Source organism: Trachymyrmex septentrionalis, unplaced genomic scaffold (assembly GCF_001594115.1).
Source record: "Trachymyrmex septentrionalis isolate Tsep2-gDNA-1 unplaced genomic scaffold, Tsep1.0 scaffold1, whole genome shotgun sequence".
Lineage (NCBI taxonomy): Eukaryota > Metazoa > Arthropoda > Insecta > Hymenoptera > Formicidae > Trachymyrmex > Trachymyrmex septentrionalis.
This window is the reverse complement of record NW_017304123.1, coordinates 301,419-316,518: the sequence shown is the minus strand read 5'-3', so window position 1 is coordinate 316,518 and position 15,100 is coordinate 301,419. Positions and strand designations below refer to the sequence as shown.

General features: G+C 31.4%; 1 protein-coding gene across 1 annotated transcript in view; it reads right to left on the bottom strand.

Moving 5' to 3' along the window:
• Positions 1–13,612: 13,612 nt before the first annotated feature.
• LOC108752247 (serine/threonine-protein phosphatase 6 catalytic subunit) overlaps positions 13,613–15,100 on the bottom strand; it is a 2,997-nt gene continuing 1,509 nt past the window's right edge. The window contains exons 6-7 of the mRNA XM_018492981.1: positions 14,921–15,082; positions 13,613–14,816 (exon numbers count right to left, since the gene is read on the bottom strand). Coding sequence (XP_018348483.1) covers positions 14,626–14,816; positions 14,921–15,082 — 353 coding nt within the window. The 3' untranslated portion in view covers positions 13,613–14,625. The remainder of the gene's footprint in view (positions 14,817–14,920; positions 15,083–15,100) is intronic.

Sequence of the window (15,100 nt, the reverse complement as noted above, 5' to 3'; positions counted from 1 at the left end):
ATATATATATATATATATATATGTATGTATGTAAATATATCCATGTATCCGATTGTGACAATCGACTTCACGAAATTAGGACACCGATTGCTCCTAGCTCAATTATTTGTGAGAAAAAATTGCAAGAAAAGAGAGTAAAGAAAATGGGCAGTTGATGCCAGTCGAAATGTTATTCGTGTCTTAGAAAATGCTCCTTGTATACGCGTGTAATGTATTATTGCGCGCACGTTCTGCTGACGTGATTGTTTCATCTTGCCTCTCCATAGAAGATATTGTAAACACGCGCTAATATTGCCTGACAAGTTCGTGGCCATGAGAACAATCTGGAAGGTGTAGTCTTGATTCTTTTTTTAGAAGCTGTAGCTTAACTTGTGCATTTCCTTCTTAATTTCCTTGTAATTCTATCCAAATCTTGCGCAAAGGAATATACTTTAAAACTGATTTCCTGGATTGCTTAATTTAATTTTAACTTTTTTTTAGATTTTTGTTAAGCTTAAGGGGATGCTATTACTGATAAAACTAGCATTTTTGACGTCTTTGTTCCTGTCGAATTTCTAGTGGTTTCACAGAATAAAAATTCCTTTTTTACGATTAAAATGTACATGGTAATGTACTTATTGCTGGTGTATTTTGTGTTTAAAACTGGAAAAAGAAATTACAGATTTCTTTATCCACTTTATCTTCAGCGTTGATCGCTATACTATTATAAGATAAAAATGGATAAAGAAATTTGTAATTTTTTATTTTTTTCCAGCTTTGAACACGAAATATGTCAGTGACAAGTACATTAACATGTACATTTTAATCGTGGGAAAAGAATTTTTATTCTGTGAAACCACTACGAAGAAATCCGACAAGAACAAAAACGTCAAAAACACTAGTTTTATCGGTGTACAAGTGACTTCAGCATCCTTAAGCCTAAAAAACAAAATAACTATTGAAGCATAGTTATAAATAACGAAAAACGATTTTAAATCGAGCTAGTGACAAATAACATTCAATCTGAAATATAATACTTCTTTCTATAATTATGAGTTAAAAATTATATACATCAAAATATATAAATTTATGATTGTCACTAAATCTATCTTTGAATTCTTTTCAGAATTAATATCAATATATATCCATTTTTATTAATAATGTCACGTTGACATGAAAATATAGTTATGATGATAATTATTATAAATCATAAAAATAACAATATATAACATTCAGGCTGGGTTGTTCGACCTTTCGATAAAGTTTCAACTCACTGTCTTATTCTCTTACTTTCTCATGCTCTTACTCTTTTACTTTTTCGTTTATCTAATTAGTAAATTACCACATAGTTTATCTGAAGATGGAACAACCGGCCCTCAATTAATAACCGGCAGTCAATTAAATAAACTAATTTCTTGATACGCGATAAATTTTGTGACAGTTAATTGTGATAATCAATATTTTTTTCCCCTCTTCTTGTTCTTCAACCCGTGACCACGAGCCGTACGTTCCAGAAATCAACACAAATTACAACACAGACCTTGGGCCTATTCGCCTAGGGATACTTGTCCATACTATAAGACTTAACTAAACGATGAGATACTTTATACAGTAAACATTGTATATTATTTGACATTAAGAAACGTTAGGTGTAACGGTTCCTGTATTCCCCGGACATCATCGTATGCTTGTCTCTCTGCTCAATTGGACAATCACGTGCGCGTGATAAGCTTTACTGAAAGAAAAAAAATTCATCGTACATTTGCGACTACTGATGGACAAGATACCATTGGTGAACTGAATTCGCTTATGATTGATTCGCTTGCCATGTCAGTTAGCTTCATTCGAATGAAGAAATTGGGCATTATGGGATGAGCACTGCCGCTCTGATGGATACTTAGTCTTTCTTTGAAAATGAATCCACATAGATTTCCTGTCTCATACCAGTAACAAAAAGTAGATTTAGCTTTTTTTAGCTACGCTTACTCTTTACATTTTCAAAGAAATTGTATGTGCATTCAGGTTTCGAAGAAAGGAAGAATGAAAGAAAAGAATAAGAATATTATATATATAAAATATGAACAATGCAATTGAAAAGATCAATAAAAGAATAATCTGTACTTGTTAATAACATTAATTGGTATGTCCCTCGTTATACTAAAAAACGTAAAAAAAAATGGAATTTCAATAGCAATTCATATTGACGCAATATTATATTTTGCAATTATCCGAAATGTGTATAATTATATGGATTCGCTGCTATAATTTAAATTGCCATTAATAACATTTTTCATTTAAGATATCGATAGATTTCATTAACGAAGTACAGAATGTACTTGATCTTTGGCAGATCTGCCATCAAGTTAGCATTGTGCAATATGAACGTACATATGTGAAAGTGGTATGTTGCTCGCTCTGTTCTTTGTCTCTTTTTTTCTATCTTTTTTCAGTTATATATTCTTATTGTCTTCTCTCTTATTATTGTTAACTCGTAAAATTGTTGCGTACTGTTTGCTAAGAAATTTTTCGTGTCATGTCTTATTTATTGTCAGTCTAGTGTATACATATATGGTGGCAGAATAAGTAGGTCGTGAAAAAAAATTTTGAGTTTTGAAAGCGAACCGAGTTCAATCTCTTGTAGATTTTATACATGTAATAAATATAAATACTATATGGATATCTCTAATAACACACTTTATCCGGGATACATCCTAAGGATGTTCTTAGGATGTTCAAAGGACATACGGACGTCCTCAGGACATCCCCTAGAGGTCTGGAGGCTGTGTTGTTAGGGATAATATAATATAATTATATTAATTATATATGGATATTATATTAATATATATATTATATATATGTATATTATGTATATTTTTTTACAGGGTTTCCATGAATCAGCGTTGTTTCTTTCGTTCATGAATCCTTTGTGAGCTGTATAAAATATAGGCCGACATTCATAGTTGATTCTTATATTCAAGACCGTCTTAAGTTCAATCTTGAGGCGTCACACACACACACACACACACACACACACACACACGCGCGCGCGCGGCCGCGCGCGAACCAATCAGAAGGTTACATTATCATCTTAAGACATTACTTAAGACGGTCTTAAAATAAGAATTATACTCTTTAATAATTAGTTTTGTGTTTAATAAAATTTCGACGATTGAAACTATCATACAGATATGGAAAAAGTAAAATGAGTTTACTTTTTAAATACTTAACTTTAGATAACTTTTTCTTGAATTTGAAGCTTTAATGTTCAATTATTAACATATTATAATTGTTAAAATCATATCTAATTACTAAAACGAAATTTAGAAAATTTAACTTATTTAATCTTGAAAATATTTCATTTAATTATAAAATTAGGTAGTCGCGAATATGAAAAAGTTTGAAAATGTAATAAAGTAGAATTTTTTTGAAAAAAAAATAAGTATTTCTTTAAAAAGTTCAAATTAAAAGATTCGAAGAACAAAAGGAGCCACGATCATTCCGGGAGATACGGTGCGTTCCGAGTTAGACATGAAGCGCATGATGTATCATTTTATCCTTCTTTATTATTTGGTCAACAACAAGAACAAATGATGCATCATGCAGTAAGTCGGAATGCACCCATACTGTATATATATTTTATAAAAGAAAAAATGCAACACACACAGCATCGATGTCTGGGAGTACAGTAGCTGCTTACGGGAGAGCTAAAGCGTTGGATCAGCAAGACTTAGGGCATTATATTACAAAGAGTATTATCATGCCCAACCCTTTAATATTTAAGTGCGAGTGAGAGTCTATCGAGCAAAAGAGGAAAAAAAAGAAATCTAGTGAAAAAAAAAATATATAAAGAAAAAAACCATGAAAAACCAGTGCACGCCTTTCGTTTGTGGGTTCAACTTTGTGTACATATTGTACGAAAGATTTAATAATATAACTATGTTGAAAGTACTAGTCCTGTCTTTATATAATTCCGTGTTGAATATTTATTGTGCTCGCGACAGTCGCAAAACGGCGCCGCCATGATGCTCCTGTGATTATGGGGAAGTGAACGAAAATGTGCGCAAAATTTTTTGTATTACTTGATTCATTTCTCGCGTTTGCCGACAATATATTGTAGAATACAAATTTAGCACATACATTATAAACAGCGAACGTCTTCAATAATGAAAATAATCACATTCAGCAGAATGTTTATATTTTGCAAATGTTGGAAGTTTTCTTTGCTGACAAGATTATTCCTCAGGATTTAAAAGTATGATCCAGTTATCGCAGAAAAAAACTTCCAACAATTACAAAATAAACATTCTGCTGATCATAACCGATGTGCATTACTTAGGGCCGATTGTGCCACTTTTTGGTAAATTTTAACTATTGGGTAGCAAGATTACCCCAATCACATGCGCGGATTGTCAGATTTACCTAGGTAAATCTAGTTTGATAAAATATGCCAAAAGGTGGAACAATCAGCCCTCTTAATGGTAAAAGTGCAGTATATATGTAAAATAATCCCACAATAGCATACGTCTTCCAAAGCCACTTGTACTGGGAACTTTCCAACAAGAGACACAGATGACACAATGTAATACAGTGAATCCTTGTTGTTCGCCAATGCCTAGATAGTCAAATGTAGTGTATTTGCTGACATGTTACTGAAAATATTACAGCAACCAATTTCGATAACTCAGGATAAGGTGAGACAGCATTATGTCCGTTGCGTTGAACTCAATGGAATTTAAATTCTTGCGATAGCAAATTGATGGCAACATGTCAGCACAAATATCCTCGATAACAACTCGTATTGTCATATTGTCAGCATTTTGTTAGCAACAAGCTGCAATTAAAAAACTTCGTAGCTTGAAGACATTTGCAACAACTGGATGGAAATCATTGTACAGGATGTCCGGTAAGTTTCGACAAAGCGCTCATGTGTTGATAGAACGGACTAACGACTGAACCGAAAAGTCCTCTACCATTTTGCAATTTTCGTAATAGTTAATATGATATTAATTACCAGTGTTGTGCATAGATGATTTTAAAATTAGCTAGATAAAAATAAAATGAAAATTTGGAAATTTATCTTAGATAGATAAAGATGATTCAATTCATTCAAATTCATTTAGATAATCTAGAATACAAATTTAGCACATACATTATAAACAGCGAATGTCATAATGAAAATAATCACAAAGCAAAATATAAACATTCAGCAGAATGTTTATATTTTGCAAATGTTGGAAGTTTTCTTCGCTGACAAGATTGTTCCTCAGGATTTAAAAATATGATCCAGTTATCGCAAATTTATCTGAAAATTCATCTGAAATTTTCCAAATAATTTTTTTTATTTTTAAGACTTATACTTACAGTTACAACAAATAATAAAAAAATTCATACAAAAGGCTATAGGAGTCAACTTCTGGTTATTAAAAATTTCGAGATGTACATTTAATTAATAATAACATATGATTTTGATTCCTATTTGAGTCATCTTCAGCGTTACAACTTTAATATTACAGCAATTAATATATCGCAGTAAATGTCTTTAATTTTAATTTGCAATAACATTTTGCAATTTTCGTATTTCGATTTACTATTACTTTGTATGTAACTTGTTGATTCCGTGAGGTGAACACAATTTTTATTTCTGTTGTCTTCTATATTATTTACCTTCTTCAACGATTTTTTTAAATTTTAGCTTGAGTTTTTATTCACAACGGTCACATACAAAAGCAGAGAAAACTTTGAAGAACATTGACTGCGATATATTAACTGTCGTAATATTAAAAGGTTGTAACGATGAAGATAACTCAAAGGATAACTCAGGAGTCGAAATGTACGAAATCATATGGTATTATTAATTAAATGTATATTTCGAAATTTTTATTTAATAGCCAGAGGTTGACTCCTATAGCCTTTGGTATGAATTTTTTTATTGTTTGTCGTATCAATTAAAAGAATCGGTAACTTGTTAGTTTTAATTTAATTTCACTATTACTCATAGTTAATAAAAAACATAAGATTTTGCCATTCGTTTTGTCTTTTCTATGGCTGAACTAGTGTACACTTTTGAAACTACTAAAATGAGTAGATATTATGTTTGGCGAAAGAGAGAAAGAGAAGTTTCAATGCACTACAACTCTCTGTACGTCTAGTGCAGAAATAAAAAACAGAGGGTCGATTGTGTATTTCGAAATAAGGTAAAAATTGCAAAAGTGAACAAAAAAATTCGCTAGAATAGTTGATTTAATTGGTCAATATTTAGTAAATTTGCTCACTTTTGTAATTTTCTCCTCATTTCAAGATACATAATCAACTCTCAAGTCGTTTAAGTGCAAGTGAATAGAAGTTATATAAGATGTATTCGCGTTGCATGAAATCCCCAAATATTTTTTGTACTTAAAATGAGATATATATATATTTGACCTTGAAAAGAGAGACAGTGAAGGTGCCGAATAGAAAAAATGCAAGCAACGCGAATAGTCTTATTTACTACTGGATGCATCCACTTTCTTCTTGAGGCTGAAAATTTTTCTGCAAACATGAATTACAAACATGAACTACATCAAAGCGAATATTTCAATATTCAGTCAACATTTTCAACAATGTAAAATGTAAACTAAATTATTTAAATGTCATTCTAGATAAAGATACTTTATTTCATCTAAAATGCAGATAAAGATAATTAAAATTTTTATTATCTAGATAAAGATAAGATGATATCAAAATTTCATCTAGATGATCACATCTAGATAATTTTATCTATTATAGATAAGATCTAACACTATTAATTACTAAATATCATTGAATATTGATTTTCAATAAATTCTTACTCAAATACTGTCAACTTTACAGAAAAACAGCAAGAAACAAAAATTGTTTATTTTCTTGTCATAAAATTTTGAGAATTTTTTCAGAATTTTTTAAAAATTTTTTAATACTATATTTTCTCATGTTGATAAAAATAGTTACCAATAAGAAAATGCAGTACTAAAAAGATAAAAAATTCTGAAAGAATTCTTAGAATTCTATGAGAAGAAAATAAACAATTCTTGTTTCTTGCAGTTTTTCTGTAAAATTGATAGTATTTGAGAAAAAAATTATTGAAGACCAATATTTAGCAATTTTTAGTAATTAATAAAATTATCTTGTTAACTGTTGCGAAAATTGCAAAATAGTAGAAAACTTTTCGACTCAGTTTAATCCGCTCTATTTATACACGAGCGCTTTGTCAAAACTTACCGGATATATGTTTTGCTGTCATGTTTTCATCATGATGCTTAAGATGAAATAATTAATTATTCGTTGTTAACATGTTGCTGTCATATTGCCAACAACATAATGTATCATTGTTTACAGTTGATCTAAAAATTTCGACAACTGATGATTACATATATAAGCAATCATGTTGTATTTATAATGTCAGCTATTTTAATGTCAGCAAATGTTCAGCAAATATATAACAACATATGCAATGCATTAGTTTGCACAATATGCTATTATATCATGCTATTATATCTGGCTGTTAAACAAAGATGAAATGATCTGTGTTACCCAGTGTCGCCTGTTAGGTCGTCTCATTAAAAATCTTTAGACGATATTTAATAAATCTTCGGAAAATATTTAATTTTTAATTAAATTAAAGTTTTCAATATTTGTGACTAAAGTATCTCTCTAAAAGTAAAGCTGATTGAAATTTGTCTTGCGGATAAATTTATTGTCATTTTTTTTCTATTTCTGCAGTCAGATTACGTAGATCTAAAGTAATATCCTGATTGGCTGGCTCATCGGCTTAAATTTACGTCTTAAAGTTATTATTATAAAAATTTTGTCTGCGGTAGCTCTTAACACGCTAACCATCGTTGTAAATGCATTCTAAATACGGATTCTTAATTTATTTAACTTGATAGCTGAAAATGATACGCGACGTCGCGGATTCATTCTCAGATTTGTCAGTTCCATGTTGATCACCTTAGTCCTGGTGCTACACAATCTTAGGCCGGAATTCATAGTCCGTTCTTAATCTCAAGCAATGTCTTAAGATGCTAATATGGTTGTCTGATTGGTTCATGACATCTCAAACACTAACTTAAGACCATTTCGAATTTTGAGCAGCGTCTATGCATTCCGTCCTTAGTATATTGTAGCATTTAATTAATACCGACGCGACGTTTAAGTTTTTAGCATAAATTTAATTTTATACAACAATTAAATATTCATTTACGTAAATTTTTTTTTAATTTCTTATCCTGTTTTTGTATGGAAAATTTATATACGGAACACGTATCTTCTTTTACTTCCTTTTGATCGGAGTAAAGAAATCGGCGCGCGCCCCTTGCTTCGATTACATCGAAAGAGTAGCACAAGAAGAAATGCAAACGTTTAACCCAGAAACGATGATAAGGAAGGAAAATACGATAAGCACCGGATTGGCTAGAGAGAGAGAGAGAGAGAGAGAGAGAGCGCGTGCGTGCGTGCGTGCGTGCGTGAATGAAAAAAAGAGAGAAAGAAAGAGATACTTTTTCAATGAGTGAGTCAAAAGTTACCATATTTCTACCTACGTTTAGGAAGAAGTACATTTTTATTATCTCATTTATCTTCGATTATATTCCTTTTGTAATTGAGATTTCAGCGCCATTGCGTGAATCGCCGCTCTGTCGGAAACTGTGTGTATATATACCGCCCTTTGCGATATCGACGTCTATTATATAGTAATTTTCTTCGATATACATATATCGTGCTCATATATATGTCATGAGACATATATATGTCTCGCTGCTAATTTTTTTTCTGCAACGCAGTGAGAAGCATGTCGATAAAAGTCAATTACGTTGTGCATTATGTTTATAAAAATTGTGATGAAGAATGTAAGGGCTATCACACACAAAATGACATAGGTTTTTAGCAGAGAAAATTAATCAGTTAATAGCTTAATGGTTCTTTAATATGATTAATTCTTGCCTTTAATTCTTCGCTGAATCTAAGTGTAGGAAGAACACTAATCATATTAAAGAATCACTAAGCACTAACTGATTAGTTTTCTCTGCTAAACGCAGTCATAAGCTGTATAACTATAACATAAAGTCGCTAAACCAATGAGCATTCAACATAAAAACGCCATATCGATTTACATAAATAATTCATTATTGGTAGCAGTTTAGCGACCTTAAGGATATATCCATACAAATTTGTATAGCAAATATGCATATAAACGTATGCATAAAGAAAATTATCTAATCACATTTTACGTGCGACTTTATAAGAGAAATGCGATTGGATAATTTTCTGTATGTATATGTTTATGCGAGTATGCAAGTTTGTGTGGATATACCCTAACTATGGTTATGCAGCTTATGTTAATAGTGAGTTTTTGCAATACCGTATTCAACAGATATCGTGAACGCTAAAGTCATATTATCTTCTTCTTAACGACTAATTAAAAAAAGGATAACGTGATTTTAGTGTTCACCGTGTCTGGATCCATTATTATTATTGCAAAAACTCTATTTTGTGTGTAATGGCCCTTATGAGCTTTCTACAGCCAGTATTCATAATCGGATCTTATATTTAAGACCTTAAGTACAATCTTAAGATGAACCAATCAAAGAGCCGTATTAGCATTTTAAGACATTGCTTAGGACAGTCTTAAAATAAGAACGGACTATGAATACCGTCCTACAAGATATTAGAGAGTTTTTACAATAACGTGAATCCAAATATAGTGAACGCTAAAGTCACGTTATTCTTTTCTTAATTAGTTGTTAAAAAAAAGATAACCTGACAAAGCGTATTTGGATAAACGGTATTGTAAAAACTTTCAAATATCTAATGGGCTTTCTACAACAAGTTTTATTAGTCATAAATCAGAAGTCAGAAACTAAAAATTGACGATTGTGATTGGAATTTTTAGCTTCTGACTTCTGATTTATGACTAATAGGCTTTCTACAATAAGCTATTTATTAAGTTTTAAGTCTTAAATCATAAAACATTAACTAATCACAGGCGAATGTGAGAAGAAAAATCGATTAATTTCATATTGCTTAAGACTTAAAGCTTAGGTAATGATTTACTTATTGTAGAAAGCCTATAATAGTTTATTGTAGAAGATCCATAAATTTTAAGTCTTAAACCATAAAACATTAACCAATCACGGTCAAATACGAAGAGAATAATTGATTATGATTAGTTAATTTCTTATAGCTTAAGACTTAAAGCTTAGATAATGACTTAATTATTGTAGAAAGATCATTATGGCTCCCGCAGACAGAACGGTAACGTTTGCGCAACGTAAGTTATGACTTCTGCACACTAGACGCGGAAACGCTTGCCACACGGCAAAATGTGATGCGATTCCTGGTAAAGATTTTTCTCAGAATTTTTCAGAATTTCTATATAATTTTATAACTTTCTCACATTTTTTATAAGAATTGGAACATTTCTCAGAAAATCTACATCTTTTCTTAGAATTTTTCATATATATTAATTATGAAATATCGTAAGATTTCTAAGATTTTTTTGTAAATATAATTTCTGATGAAATGTTTTAAAATCTAAAAAATTTTTAAATATTTTTTTTAAATTATGGGATAAGAATTTCAGAATATTTCAGAATTCACTTATATGAAAAATTCTGAGATGTAAACTTTCCGAATATTTCTGAGTATTTCTGAAAAATGTTCCAATTCATATAAAAATTATGAGAAAAGTTTTCATCAGGAGTAGCCAATAAGCTTACAGCTCCTAACATATTCATTGATTACCGCGTCGCATTTTGCCACGCAGCAAGCGTTTCCGCGTCCAATGTGCAAGAGCCATTAGTGCACTAGTCAATCATTCTTTCACTTTTATGGAAAAGCAATAAACTGATTGGCTCTCGCGCCAATTTCTGTCGCGCGGCAAACGTTGCCACGTTCTGTATACAAGAGCTATTAGTAACTATGTTTACGTGGACACTCAGGCTACGATCTTGATGCTACGAATACTTTGAAACATTTTTTTATTGGTCAATCAGTAAAATACTTTTTTCCGATTGGTCAATCAAAAGTTTCGAAGCATTTGTAGCGTCAAGTGGGCCGCATCCTTAATCGGATTTAATAACATCCATAGTTAAAAACTGACCAATCACAATCTTTTCATTCATCAGAGGAATAGCTATGATTGGCCAGTTTCATAACTACGGATGTTATTAAATCCGATTAAAAGTATCCGTGTAAATGTAGTCAGTGTTCCGCATCCGTTTTCCGTAGACAAAATGTCATACAAGTCTTTTTAAAACAAACACCTCGCAATGTATTATGTATAGATTTAATCGTAATATATATAATACAAGTAATTAAAAGACTGATGAAGGTCGCGGATTTCGATATATTGATAAAATCATTATTCGATGAATTAGATCAGTTAATTGTAATAACGTTTAATTTTAATTTTTTTTTCAACATTTTTGTCGGCTTCTTTGTTGCATGAAAAAAATTTCGCACATATACAACGAAAGTTAGTGCATTTATTAATATTCGAGTTTCATTGCGAGATTATGATTTCAAAGATAACGTAATACGAGTATGATTTAGAATATAATAAAAGTTATTATAATCGTGGTATATAATCGCAATTGATAAGGTTGAAAATTATCACAAACAGTTAGATGCGCGTATGTAACTAAAAAAAGAATTCATAACTTCGGTAGAATAAACAAATACATCATTAGCCATAATTCTATCGATTTGATCGAGTTTTTAGTTTCAGACAAAGCAGGCCGAATTTCACGCGTGGCGCGTGAACGCCCCTGTATTTTTATGAATAAATAAGATATTTAAAGAAAAAAAAGAAGTAAATCTGAAGTCTGTTTGGAAATGCCTTTCATAGGGATTATAAATGTAGATAATATATTATACATATTGAACATAAATACACTATATTATTATATATAAATATATATATATATATAAATAGTAAGGAAAAAATAGAATTATTATATATATATATGATGAAAATAATATTATTACGAATAAATAAACTGATTAAAGATTAATAAAAAAAACTTGTGCACTATTTAATTGTATAATATACCTTTTCTTCTGTACAATTCCTTCCTTATCTCATGCTTATTATACTTGGTCTCGCTATCCTACTATATACCGGGAATATAATAGATAATGCTAGCAGGTACGACTTTTTGCGTATTTTTATTACAGATGTTCTTCATTACATTAACATAACAAAGTCTATACTTTCAAGGTACATGATGATCGTTTTAAAATGATGTCTACCTGTGAGATCTTTAAGGATTATGCGCAGTGTTCAAGCTCCTGCACGGAGCATATTAAGCTAAATTAGTCTTCATTATTTTATTTTATTTTGCAAGTTGTCTTTATTTGTTCTTTCTTTCGCGAGCTTACCGATTATTTATCGAATCGTCGCAAGCGCTTGGACACTTCGATAAGATTAAAGCGATCACAGACAGAGGCATTCCGGTAGACGAAACGCTGCGAACACCCCGATAGTAAATACAGAGGCTAATACTCTATTTTAAAGAACTACTATGTTATCTGTACCATATGTAGGGCGTTCCCGTCGTTACGACACCTGTTTCACGACTCGGAGGCTGCAAATGTAGTGAGTCGAGTTTGTAACGCAAGCTCCGTGTCCCGATTCGTTCTAGATGCGCTCATTTACCTAATGTAAAACGTTATTCGTGTAAAGTGTCGCACAATTGTTACGTTATAATAATTGTAGTATAAATAGGGAATATCTCGCGCACGTGATGTAAAAATGTAAGAATAGAAAAAGTAGTAAAATCGTGAAACGTAAACATCGTAGAAAAATTTGACGAAAAATTAAAATTTTGTTTTCAAATAGTAGCGGAAGATTTATGGATTAAAAAAAAGGGTGATAAAAATTTCCTCATACGCATTCTCGGATCTTAAGCTCTGGTGTTTGTATGATTCGTCGTCCTTATGTTAGTTCGTCTATGATTATCTGTCAATAAGAAAGCAATTATATTTCTAGTAGACCGTCGTGTTATAGTCCTGAAGGCACTGTTCAAAAGTTTATTGTATTTCTTGGATAATAACGGGTTCTCACAAAACTTCTTCGAATGATGCGACAAGGAGAGTCGTTATAAACATCGACATGACATTGCACCTTCGGTCTATATCACAAAATTCAAAATAGAGTAGTCTCAACTTGACAACCTATGTCACAATGCCAATGCCAATGTATTTGTTAGGTCTGTGATCGGTTAGGAATTATCGTGAGCTAGCAAAAATCGATGGTCAGAATTCAGGCTTATGATACGCAATGGCCGGTGCATTTCCATTTATTATTACAATTATGTCATATCAATATCATATCATTATATTACACAAACGCTTATTAATTTAGAGGCACATTGCTAAGGGTCTCGGTTTTTTCTCTTTTAAGTTGCTCCCTACATTAATGAACTTATAACAATTAGCTAATTACGATTATTTAATATGACAGCGATTTGGCATACGATATTGGAAATTGTACAAAGATTCAGAGAATGCAATAGTTTTTGAAAATATTGCTTTGTACATATATGTATATAGAGAAGAAAAGTGATAAATGAATAGTGGATCTTTTTTTTTTTTTTTTTGAAAAAAATATCAATGTGTCAAGATAGTTTAGCGATATTTGAGCTTAAAATTTCTTAAAATTAAGCGTAAAAAATGTCATGTGCTAAAAATAATAAGAAAACTCTCTATATATATATAGATGCTATAACGATTCCGCTATCGGATTTCCTTATCTAAACAGGAAAACTTTGGCTACTGCTATACGCTATTTGTACTTCGGCGAAAAAAGGGCCGAATTTACGATTCTTGCTAAGAACACTGATTGCGCATTTAGAAAAAAAATAGCACGCAGCACACACAGTACTCAAAAATCAGCAACAGATCACTTATATGTTTAGGAAGACCTTAACAGACTATATATATGCTCACGCTTTAATAAACCTGAATTCTACGCACGATTGTAATGTCAGAGAAGCATTCACTGTACTCAGAGAGTGTATTTCTTACCGGAATGTTTGAATGTGATATTTCTTTTTTTTTTTCTTTTTATTTATATACAGCACTGGACTATTCACATTATTCACGCTCATAAATTATTTAAAAGATTTTAGTCTGTTGAACATTTAAGTCCAGAATGCTGCTCTGAGATATGAATGCTCTACAGAATGTACATAGTAGACAGCAAAAGCGTCTAGACCACAGAATGTTCACATTTGCTCTAATGCAAAATATCATTTTCTTTTTTTCTCGAGCCACAAAAAACAGGCTGATGCAATGGCAGATACTATGTATTAATATATAAAAGTTAGCTTTACAATATGTAAAACCTCATAAAGTTCTTAAAAAATCTAAAGAACATTCCCTGAATAAGAGTAATCACACCACAATTCAGTCCTCTTCAAGTATCATACTTTGATCGTAGAACGCATCAAACAATTTCTTTTAAAGGAATTAAAATTTTCTAGAGTATAATCGGTTTGTGATATATTTTCACTAATGTATGGTTCCGTCATGGTACCAGCCTGGATCTGGTCAATCAAATCATGTAATTCCGTAGAGTCTAGACACAGACATTTCTCTTCTGCATCCGTACAAATGAGCCACTAAAATAGATCACAAAAAGTACGGAGTGGGCGTTAGAGGTGGAATTACTCTTTCGGAATCAGGCACTGCCTGGAACAGCACGGGTGTTCTTTGATCTACTGTTGTGAATTGCATGATACTAGCTATGTTACCACATCGATAACAATAATTTGGGGCTGACCATACTGTGACAAGTTTGTCATTAAACATGTACCTGTAACCTACAAGATAAAAGAATGTACATTATCAGTATCATTATATTTTCAAAAAATTACTTCAGATTGTAAAATATTAATTTAAATATTTGTATTAAGTAAAGATATACCTTCCTGAACTAATTGGTGTGCCCTACAGATGAGTTTAAGATCATTCACTTCCATGAACATATAAGTCACTTTACTGCCAAATAACCAACCTGCGCCACGTGGACTTACTGTCCATGTTTCTACATCCTCTGGATCAGACCACACCAAATCACAGAAAGCACCTGTAATTAAACGAAGAT